General features: G+C 41.9%; 1 protein-coding gene across 2 annotated transcripts in view; it reads left to right on the top strand.

Moving 5' to 3' along the window:
• Nucleotides 1–12,351, top strand: part of kcnh1a (potassium voltage-gated channel, subfamily H (eag-related), member 1a) — a gene marked incomplete at both ends in the record, with an annotated part of 65,873 nt that overhangs the window by 5,580 nt on the left and 47,942 nt on the right. For both annotated transcript variants that reach the window (XM_083696224.1, XM_083696223.1), the window contains 5 exons: nucleotides 190–313; nucleotides 5,039–5,145; nucleotides 5,668–5,796; nucleotides 8,320–8,438; nucleotides 8,651–9,043. In XM_083696224.1, the coding sequence (XP_083552350.1) occupies nucleotides 190–313; nucleotides 5,039–5,145; nucleotides 5,668–5,796; nucleotides 8,320–8,438; nucleotides 8,651–9,043 (872 nt within the window). The remainder of the gene's footprint in view (nucleotides 1–189; nucleotides 314–5,038; nucleotides 5,146–5,667; nucleotides 5,797–8,319; nucleotides 8,439–8,650; nucleotides 9,044–12,351) is intronic.

Below are 12,351 nucleotides of genomic sequence, written 5' to 3'. Positions count from 1 at the left end.
TCCAATGTGATTTCTTTTTTCAATTTGTGAATTGTATTTTAGTTTATATTCAATATCACTGACTGGAATTGACTTCAACCCTGCACTCCCAATCCCACCCCACCCCTCATAATGTGCAAATACCAACAGTGGGTAAACTTAAATGCCAAGTGTGTTGCTTTATTCTCTTTTGTTCCTATACTTTGACAGATACCAATTTTGTTCTGGGAAATGCTCAGATCGTGGACTGGCCCATCGTCTACAGCAACGATGGTTTCTGCAAACTGTCTGGGTACCACAGGGCAGAAGTCATGCAGAAGAGCAGCACCTGCAGGTACAGTGGCTCTCTACTTTATATCTCTGGCCACACTGAGCAAATAGAGTAGTGCTACCACACATGTTTTTACCAGTCCTCCAGACTGTTTGCTTCCTTGATAAGCTCTTTGACTGGTCGTCCATCAGAGCATAATACTGTATGATGTACCTATCGCTGGATGAAGAAGTACATTAAAATGAAAAACTGAGAAAAACAATAGAATCATCTTCCCGTCAAAGCCTGTACTTAATTAATTCACTGCATTTATCTTAGCACAGAAGCAGAAATAAAGCCCTATTCAAAATCATTATGACTGAAATTACTCTTTAGAGTTTCCCAATGTATTGCTGTGTGAAACAGACGTCAAACAGTAGCCCAGCAATTCGAGTTGCTTCGGCCAAATCTTGAACTCGCGACCACTGACTTGCCAACACACATGACCATCTCCTCAAATACCTGATGTTAACCAGCTACGCTATTGAAAAGCTAAGTGGAGGTGTTTGAACTTGAGGAGTACGTTTATTATCTCATCTCGGTTACACTCACCCCTCTGAATCATGACACCACAGCAAACCCAGCTATTGAGCTGAGCCCAACTGCATGTCTGGTTCACCACACTAATGAAACAGACATGAAGTTGTTGCAAACAGTAGCCCCACAATTCGAGTTGCTCTGACTATCTCTCGAACTTGCAACCTCTGACTTGCCAACACACGACTGTTGTTAACCAGCTACACTATCGAAAAGCTAGCAATTTGACAGCACGGATGGGGGTATTTGAATTTCAGAAGTGAGTTTACCGTCTCAACACGTTACATGTGCATGCTCAACTGCAAACCGAGCAGGATTAGTTGCTGTTGTGCTGTTGAAAACATTTTATGAAGACTCATCATCTTTTTCTCTACATAAGTCATCATCTTTCTCTCTACATAAAAGATTGATTATAAAAGGTGCAATCCTTCAAATTTTTTCAGACAAATGGCTGCCTGCCACTATTTTGGTATGAAATTGAGAGAAGAAGCTGGGGTAAATGTGACCACCCTCAAATTCATAGGCAGAGCTCTGGAGGCAAGCACTAACAATTTATTGAAATGCTATATTGTTGGTTTACAAATTGTTTACAAACAATTAAGTAAAACAACCTCATAACTAGGGTTATGGTAGGGTAAGACAATTGTATCAACTCATTAGGCATATTCTTTGAGAATCAGTGGGTATACAGCAGAACAAATTCCATATTGTGCCTTTAAAGGCACTGTCTGTGATGTTTGCATGCAGGGCCACCAAGAAAACATAAACAATGGACCAAATTCATTTTAACATGCAAATAGCATTTACATTTCTATGACATACTATACAGTATATGTTGTGCTCAATGAATGACATTCCATGAGAGCATCATTACTTGTACAAAATATGATTTGAAGCTATACATAATTTGTTTACCAAGTGTCTTATGACAACCAAAACATAAACAATGCAGTAATAGTAAAACGGGTTTGGAGAAGTATGTGATCAGATTAAAACTGCATTCCAAGCCATGCATTAATCTCTGACAATTACACAGTTGAGAAAGAGGTGCTGGGCAGTTAACATATACATGTGCCTATCCTGATGGTGACATCTCTCTTGCCTCGAATTATATTACCCCTGGTTACCACAAAACCTAAAATACATGTATAACATGCCAACATTGTAATACCACTACCCAGATGGATGTGGTACTAGCTAACAAGCCATTTTTTGTCTGCAAAGTCATTTTATAGTTAAACTGGTAACTAGCATCGGAGAATGTGAGCAAGCTAGCACACTCTTTCACTAGCTACTCCACAAAGCATGACCACCAGTGCTGTAACTAGCCGGACAGCATCCTCCTCTATACAGTCTTATGTACAGATACAGTCAGAGGCTGTGTTCCAGAATGCGTTCTTGAGTTCTATCTAGAGCATATCCATACTTGGTATACCCTCTAGATAGAGTGCAAGAACGCATTTTGGAACACAGCCAGAAACTTTAAATAAAAATGACCCTGCCAAGCCACACTTTGTAATAAAGTCCTTTGTTCACTCACTCTGATTGTTCCTCTGGTGGTTGTCTAAAGGAGTTAGCTCGCTAACTTTAGCTCCAACTCTGCATTTTGTCAAAGCTAGCTCGCTAACTCCCTTTATTTGCTATTAAATTACTTTGCAAGAGAAATTTAGCAAGCTTGATGCCCGTCAAAGGGGACAACCACCCGATGAACCATCAGAGTCAGTGAAAGAAGGATTTTATTACAAACTGTGGCTTGGTGGGGCCATTTTTATTTAGATACATGACAAATTATCCGATTCTATCTGGCTATGCTGTAGCTAGCTCCTTTTCTTCCTCATGAAAGGTTACTTCTTTACAATGCAGCTGACTAACTAGTTGGCTAAATGGGAAATAATAACAGTATCCCATATGTTGGCATATTAAATTTGTAATTTTAATTCTAGGCTAGACACGTTATACTTTAACTGGAGGGATCTGCACATCAGATTTGCCATAGGGATTCAAGCAGCGAAGTTGTGAACTCCAGGGAGAAATATTTATGGACTACCTGGCTGCTAGAGACAACATTTGTAACAAGCAACAATAGCTGAATATGCCTGTCACAAAGTTAGGGGTTATTACACATTATATGTGAGCATTTTGAGCAAACTATAATTATGTGGCGTATTAATTCTGCAGAATTCAAATGTGTCATAGGTTGTGTAGAACAATAATATCCACACTCTTCCGGTCATTTGAGGAATCAAAGTAGGAATCCTTGCAAAAAAAAAAGATTTTATAAATGCAACTGATTTTATAAACGCATTAACGCACTCCAGGGTGTGCATTAACAGCTGATACCTGCATGCTTCTGGTGGTAACACACTCAACCTGCAGTCTCACCCAGAAGTGTATGGATATTGGCTGTTAATGCACCCCCTGTCATGTGTTAATGCTTACTTATTGCTTTGGTTATGATGAGGTAAAACAGTTGTTCCACCCTCTCAAACTTAAATACAGTTAAGAATTGAAAGAAAACACAGTTGTCTTATCTGAATAGTGATGTTGGTAGTGTTTCAGATGACTTGATGTGTACAGTATATACATAAGCATTGTTTTTGCACTTCTGGACAATTTTGAATGTTTTCAGAGATTAAAAGATTCTGTGTACTCTACATCGTAGAATATTGGATATCATACCATGTTGCACTTGCTAGAACATGTGACTGCAAATGTATAGGAAGGAGGCAGTCTTCTCCAGGGCATCTCATGGCCTTGTGTGGTAAGTCTCATTGGATAAAAAGCATCTACTAAACTTACTACTGGAATACATGTACGGCATTATGATAACCTTCAGGTAATCACATTTTGGTAGCTGGGTAATCATCAGTCTGGCAAGCTACAGCACCTGCAAGGAGAGAGCTTCCCTGCCAGTGCTTTGTGTGCTGAGACATGTTCCTGTCAAAAGAGAGTTGTTGCATCCTCTCAGCACCAAAATACAGTCTCATTAGAACAACTCTGTATATTCACAGCATTAAAAACACTCTAGTGTTATTTTTAGACATGCCAGGTCAGACTGTTCCTTGGGATGGTGTAACCAGCAGTGATATTGGTGCTGATAATTGGCAGGCTACCGCCATTACACAAGCTTTGGAACCCCCCCTCATTATGTTTCTACAACTAAGACATATTAAGTGTGCATCAAACAATAAAATCCCATCAGACTTTATATGCTAAATGGTCATTAGATGAGTTGTGGATAATTTGAAATAGTGGCTTTTCTGCATCCACAGATGTTCAAATTATATCTACAACAGCATGAGTATCAGCATATAATTCCAGACTGCTGTTTTTCAAAAGTGTCAATCAGGGTATGTTGTGGTGCAAATCAAATGCATATCTGACAGTGCAGTGCAAAAAAGTGCAAATCTGCTAAGATTGAACCTCGCATCTGTCTCCACGTCCACTCATGCTTGTGTAATCATGGTGGATTAGGGATTTGACAATCTGATATTAAATCAACATGAGACCGAGGGATGGAAGAGTCCCCTGACAAGGTGTCATCTCTGTCTCCATCAACAATCTCACTGCCTGACAGCCAATGTGGCCCACAGGGGCAAACCTCTAACGTGGTGAGAATGTGTTAGCAATGGAAGTGTTGGTAGAGTCTAGAGGAGAGAGAGATACCTTAGGGAGGGAGTGAGTGACTTCAGATATGTTTAGGATTTACCCAAGCAAGATGCTAGCGATTTAATCCACAGGTGCACAAGCACGGCAGTTCAGTGATAACCAGTGAATTGTTTTGCTTCACGCTAGCAATTTCTTCCAGTAGTCGCCCTACTATTTGGTGGCTATGTCATATCGCAGAGTCTTTCTTTATCAAAATAAGATGTGGTTGTCATGAAAATTTCTATGTGTGATTTTGTAATTGTAACAACACTATTATGTAAAAAACAAACAAAAAAACAGACATTTAGGAAAAGTCAGAGAAGGAGGGGGACATCTGTTTCACAACAGAAGAGTTATTTTATTATAAAATGTCACACGTGCCCATGGACCTCCGTTTGGGACGACTAGTGTTAAAATCACAGTTCCTGAGAACACTTAAATGGATTTAAACATGCACTCTAACTATATCTGCTCTATCTGCTAACTTATCTACTAAAGTGCTTGTCCTTTTATGCTAACAGGGACATAAAAAAGGAAGTATGTTATTTGCTTTGTGTTTTCCAGCTTCATGTACGGGGAGCTTACAGACAAGGAGACAAGTGAGAAAGTACGGCTAACATTCGAGAACTATGAGATGAATTCGTTTGAAATACTCATGTACAAGAAGAACAGTAAGTACCTAACAGTGAGGCCTCAAATCATGCAAATGTCTCGAATGAATATGTATGAGCTGTTTGGAACGTTTCTGCCACGGTAGAGCTACTGTGCTAACAATTAGAAAATCTTGGTAATCTTGGTTTCCCGTTAAATTAGTCTTTGTGGTAGCACTTTACTGTACTGGTTCCACTGGTATTGACCTAGTTGATAAAGTCATGACAGAAATACATCCATCATGTGGGCTGCTGATATATACTGTATAATTTAATTCAAAATATAACTTATTTGAGTGATGGCTTACTACTTACTTATTATTTATTAATATTTCATAACAAGGGTACTTTCTGATACTTACTTCAAATAATTAAACATCAGTGATAACTACTTGGAACCAAATAGTACCAAGTGTGTTTCAGTGGTTCACTTTTTTCTTGGCCTGTCAGAACCATGATATCAAGCAGTGATGTGTTTTTATTTAAATCTAACTTTTCAATATCATTTTAGGGGTGTTTAACATACGGTTTCTCTGGTCCCAGGGACGCCTGTGTGGTTCTTTGTGAAAATTGCTCCCATACGCAATGAACAGGAGAAAGTGGTGCTGTTTCTATGCACATTTAGTGACATCACAGCCTTTAAACAGCCCATCGAGGACGACTCCACCAAAGGTGAGTCTCCACAAAAGATGTATTGTCTCACGGATAGCAAGATTGTCAAAAATTAGGATCTATTTTAATGCGGACTCTTTCTAATTTGAACATCTGAAGATTGTGTAAGGTAGGATCCAGGAGCAGAGAGGGGACCAGACGAAAGAATGAAGTTGAAAGGCAAACAGGCCACTTTACTTGATAATCCACAGGATCGAACAGGCAAGGACTTTCAATAAAATAACTAACAGTCTAATGGCCTGAGGGTAGAAGCTATTCCGAAACCTGTTGGTCTGGGGCTGGATGCTTCAGTACCATCTGCCAGATGGAAGCAGAGAGAACAGGGTGTGACTGTGGTGGCTGTTGTCCTTCACGATCTTCCTGGCCTTCCTCTTACATCTCTTGGAGTAGAAGGCATGGACGACTGGGAGCTCTCAGCCTGTGATGGACTGGGCCGTTTCCATTTGCTTTAGGGTCATGTGCAGTGTAGCTGCCATACCAGGCGGCGATGCAGCCAGACAGGATGCTTTCAATGCACCTGTAGAGGTTTGTGAGGATCTGGGGGGACAAGATGAATTACCTCAGGTGACTGAGGTAAAACAGATACTGGCATGCCGACTTGATCACTGTGTGGGTGTGGTGTGACCATGTTAGATCCTTAGTGATGTGGACACCAAAAAACTTGTTAACTTAAAAGATGTTAACTCTCTCCACTTCAGCTCCTTGGTTTTGCTGACATTAAGAGAGAGACTATTATCCCGGCACCAGTCTGCCAGAATGGGGGACTGAGCACCCAGCCCTGCGGGGGGTCCCTGTATTGAGAGTCAGAGTGGAGGAGGAGGTGCACCCAACCCTCACCACTGGGGGTCTTGCGGAGGTGTGGAACCAGGCAGGAGGTCTATGGCGCAGTCGTATGGCCGATTAGGAGGAAGGGTGGTGGCTTGTCTCTTACTAAAGACTTCGCGGAGGTCAAGGTATTCAGGAGGGAGTGTGGATAGGCCTTGAGCCTCCCTGGAAACAGGAGGATATGGAGAGGATCTTGGCAGGGGTCTTAGGCAGTCATTCCGGCAGGCTTCTCTCCAGTCAAGTAAGCTGCCCGTGGCCCAGGAGAATGGCGGGTTATGCTGTGCTAACCCAGGGTACCCTAGGATAAGGGGATTCTCGGGGGAAGTGATCAGCAGGAAATTAGTAGTCTCTGAGTGGTTCTCCCTGACCTGTTAGTGGATGGGTCTGGTCCGGGAGTCTATCTGGCCGGAACTGATGGGACGTCCGTTGAGGGCTAGTATCTGCAGAGATGGGGCAGTCCATGCAGGGGATCTGTAGTTCATTAACACGGTCCTGGTCGAGCGGTTGTCAGCGGCCCCAGAGTCCACGGAAGCTCGAAGTTGGTCCTGGCGGTTGTTCCAAGGCAGAGTCACAGGTAGCAGAGCACAGCTTGTCAGGGTCTCCCCTTGTCCAGGCTAGCTTCGACATTTCCCGTCAGCTCCGGGAATGTAGAGCGGAAATAGCCTAGGTCTCCAAAGTAGTGCCAGCAACCTTTGCGCCTGTGCCTGTCTCATTCTCGAGGATTCAGGGGCTTGGGATGATCGAGAAAACGGAAGACTGGGGTGGTGTCGAGGTGACATTGTCTCACTTGCTCATGGATGCGGTTGTCAATCCTGATAGCCATAGTAATTAGAGACTCAAGGTTCCCTCCTAGATCCCGAATAGCTAGTTCGTCCTTGATAGCCGCGGACAACCCATGGTGAAATGCAGAGATTAACAACCATTAAGGGTCGACAAGGGTCGATGGTGAAGTCAGTCACTGACCTGGACCCCTGGCGTAGGCTGAAGAGGTCCTAATTAGAAATAAGATTCACTTTGAGTGCTAATAAGTTCTTGGGGCGGACTCTGCCGTCCCCTAGTGTTCAGATGGAACACTAGTGTTGCGTAGGATGATGCCATTTGTCATAAGGCATTGCAAAATCTCACCTTAATTGGATAGTCCACGACAGATGTCTTGTATACACTCAGTCAGATTACTACCAAACTCATCTGATTAATTCAATTCCAGCTGCATATTTGTTAACAACCCAAATGGAAACAAAGTATACTTAAGTGTATTCAAATATAAATAAAGTTGTACTGACTTTGTACTTACTGAAAGTATATTTTAATTTGATGTCCTTAAATGTATTACTCTTTAAATACTTAGACACTACAAACTATTACTTCAAAATGATGGTGCTGCTGGCTAGTGGCTGCTATATAGTAGCCTCTCAAGTCAGACCAGATCTAGTGATAATTGTGCTTTAAATGTCTATTAGGACAGCCCATACTGGATGGGCTGCTAAAGTTCAAAATATCTTCTATAACATTGGTCTCCAAATATACTGTATGTGCTCAAAGGAGAAGTTTCCCCTTCTCAGCTAAAAGGAACAGATGTTGACACACTGTGGAACAATATACACTGTGTGTGTGTGTGTGTGTGTGTGTGTGTGTGTGTGTGTGTGTGTGTGTGTGTGTGTGTGTATGTGTGTAATGGCTTTTTTGTCTTGTGTAAAGGCTGGGGAAAGTTTGCCCGTTTGACCCGTGCTCTAACCAGCAGTAGAGGGGTACTACAGCAGCTCCAGCCCACAGTTCACAAGGGAGAGAATGTCCACAAACACTCCCGTTTAGCTGAGGTACGCTTAAGTTTATGTATGAATGTTGTTGTCATCCCATGTGGCTACAGTGTGTGTGTGTGTGTGTGTGTGTGTGTGTGTGTGTGTCTGTTTGTGTGTATGTATGTGTATGTGATATATGTTAACATTTCAGTCTCATCTTTTCAAACACATATACGTCATCATTAATGTCATCAAATATATTCAGTTCTCACTGAGATAACCCTTGGCAGGTACTGCAGCTGGGCTCGGACATCCTCCCCCAGTACAAACAGGAGACGCCCAAGACCCCTCCCCACATCATCCTCCATTACTGCCTATTCAAGACCACCTGGGACTGGGTGATCCTCATCCTCACCTTCTACACAGCCATCATGGTGCCCTACAACGTCTCCTTCAAGACCAAGCAGAACAATGTCACCTGGCTGGTGGTCGACAGCATCGTTGACGTAATCTTCCTGGTCGACATAGTGTTAAATTTCCACACCACGTTTGTGGGGCCGGCAGGCGAAGTCATTTCCGACCCGAAACTGATTCGTATGAACTACCTGAAGACCTGGTTTGTCATTGACCTGCTGTCCTGCCTGCCCTACGACGTCATCAATGCCTTTGAGAACGTGGACGAGGTCAGTCCTTTTTACAGCTTGCACCACCATTGTTATGTCCGTTGTTTCTCCATTACGGTTCAGTCAACATATTTTGGTAACACGTTACTTGAAGGGGGTTTACTTTATAACATTTGGTATGGACATTTCATAACATCTTTGAGTGTTGTTTTATCCTTCATGACAACCTTCTTCATCTCTGACATAACATCTCTAGAGATGAGCTGTCAAAGTAACTTCTACAGTATTCAAAGTACCTTGGTCAGGGTTGGTGTCAATTCAAATTTATATTCACTTAATTCAAGAAGGAATTATTCACTAAATTCAATTAATGGAAAATCAATTGGCCACTTGACATACATTTAATTTCACTTGCACTGGGTGAATAAAAAATTGAATGACATCTAAACCTGACTTTGATAAAATGGGTCTTTATTTTGACATCATCTCTCCAAGTGTAATGTCAGATATGATTAAATGTGTTATAGTAGTTGTGAAGAGTTGTGAATGCCTAGATAGTGAAGTGTTAACATGATGGATGTGTAGCTAATGATGGCCATGTCCTTACCTGCCCTACGGAAAAATAAAAACATGTCAGTAATTTCTCACATCTTGAGAACACCATGAGCTCAGCTTGTTAACCATATTATATTGCTGGACTTTAAGCCTCCTTTGAAGGCCCATAAACCTGCCGTCATCTAATTGTCTTTTGCCTCCATATTGAGCTACGTACAGGGACTGGTTGTGTTGATATGTAACTGTCCTCTCTGAGGATTTACGGCTCTCTGAGTGCCTCTCCATGTTTACCACCAAAAGCTGCTCACCAGAAGATAAGAGAGAAAAAGGATTCTCCTTGGAAAAAAATCTTCTACAGCAAGACCATTTGCTCTGTCGCTCCTTCCTTCAATACTCATTCACTAAACCATGGAATAAAACCCATGTATCCAGGGGCATCATGCACCCAATATTTTTTGAGGGGGCACGAAGTAGGTGAGCCTACATTTGAGCCAACATTTGAGATTTTCTGCAATCTAGAGCAATTAACATTATGCCTAATTCTATGTCAAAATAGCTAGCTGGCTAGAGCCAGTTTCATAAAATTGAAAGGTGGCTAGTATTACAGAGAAGATGGTTATTTATTCATCATCAAGAGGGGATCAATGTAGTGTCTTGTTCTCGACATCCCTGTGCAACTTGGAACCAGCCACTTACTAAACTGGTCCTATCAGTGTACTCTCTCTACAAAATGCCGCTGATGGATCTTTTTTATAAATAATTATGAGAAAATGTGGGCTTAAAAATAAAGTTGAGTAATTAATTTAACATCAGAAAAATTATACAACAGGACAAATCTGTGAAAACAAATCATTTGTGCCCCCGATGGGCATGACGCCACAGCATGAATCCATTCGAATTGTGGCTCAGATGCATATTATAGTATATTAACTTGACTGCAGCTGCAATGTTGCATTCTACGTTATAGAATGTCACAGATCTACATTCAAAGTATTTAGAGTAGGACTGACTGTTTTTTCTGTTTGAATCAGTCACATACTGAATTAGATGTGTCAAATAAATATTTGTTAGAGGCACAGGTGAATGCGTGAGGATGTGGCAGATAGCCAAACGTTTGATTCAGAATCAAGTGCTTTTAGTTAAAAAACATCTGAGCTGTTATGCACAGCTCAGATGTGCATAACAACCTCGAGAGCTGTGTCACTCACTCTCCTCTCTACATCTTGTCTTTGAAGTTATGACTTTCATTTCTCTCTCCAACATGTAAGAGAGAAGTATATGGATTGTTGTGTGGGCAATTGCTCCCCTTTCCCCCTCGAGGATCATATGAATATCTCTGGAAATAGAGGGTGGCTGGGAGAGAGTGGTTTCATCCATCCACCACTTTCTTTGCTTTGGGGTAGTGTTTACAACATTTGTTGGTGAGAGACTGAATTCTCACTGGTGCAGTGAAATGCATTGCTAGTTTCTTCATTTTCCCTTTCCCCCTTTCTACTCTTCTTTTATGGCTTTAGAAAATATCGTTTAGTCTGTGCGGTTTGACGTCTGCAGTAATTATTTGTTGGGGGAACCATGATACCTGTCATCTTAATGAGCTCTCTGCGGAGAGGTTAGCTGCAGCGTTATCATGGCTAGTCTGACATGCAGGTGGCAACAGAAGCGGATCAAATGAGCTCCCTGTTTTGCAGTTAGCTTTAGCACAGCTAGCCAAGCATGCAGGGACAGGACAGCATTATGTAAATTAGTTCTCAGTGTATTAGTATTAGCACAGCTAGCCAGGCAGTACAGGACTGAATTAAATTAGCTTTCAGTCATTATTTGGTCAGTGTGTGTGTGTGTGTGTGTGTGTGTGTGTGTGTGTGTGTGTGTGTGTGTAAGCTTGCCTAATTACTCTTTCACTTAAGTGGAAAGATAAGGCACCACATGTACAGAGAGTAAAGATCACACTTCTCATAGCCCCTAACCTTTGAGGTTCTATTCACAGAACCATCCAAAACCTTTGCTTCAAATATACTCTCATCTCATTCTATCACCCTCTCCCCCTTACACACACATGCACACACACACACACACACACACACACACACACACACACACACACACACACACACACACACACACACACACATAAACACACCCTCATAAACACACTCACACAAAACAGTGCTTCCCTGGGCCACTGTACCATGGAGCGGGTCATAGTTCATTAAACAGATTCTGACATAGATTAATTATCAAGTCGATTGATTACTCCGGTCACCTTCCTATTAGCATGCACTGCACCCTCTACACGCACACCCGCATGCATGCATGTATGTAAAGTGCTGTGGAAGCATTTTGTAGCCTGACACATCGCTCAGGAGCATCACTTAGTGAGTCATTCGTTCATGAAGGCCATTTGGACACAGGGTGGTGTAAAAAGCTGTAGCCATGCTAAAAGCACTGTTTGCCATGAGTGGCGCCAAGTCTGTTGTATTTGCAGGTCCAGCAATTTGCTCCATTCTAGTCTTTCAGTGTCTCAGCACAGTGACTGCTGACAGCTCACAGACACCAGGACATTCACAGTCAGGGCTCTGTCTGACCAGTGAAAAGGGAAAATAACACGTTTGTTTTTATGTCATTTAGAATCACCGTGGTCTCACGTTCTACATTTCAGTCTTTAGCTTATTTAGTAGGGAAGAATGTTATGTTGCTGGTAAAATTTGGTAGAGTGGCTGCATATTTTCTATTCTACATGGTACATGATGTCTGTACAAGCCTGACCAATAGAGCCCATTCAAAGAGTAAATATAATATAATATAAATCAATTGCA

The sequence above is a fragment of the Argentina silus genome (genome assembly GCF_951799395.1).
Source record: "Argentina silus genome assembly, chromosome: X".
NCBI classification, from domain to species: Eukaryota; Metazoa; Chordata; class Actinopteri; order Argentiniformes; family Argentinidae; genus Argentina; species Argentina silus.
Note: the sequence above shows the minus strand (reverse complement) of the source record. Positions and strands in the feature narration are given on the sequence as shown.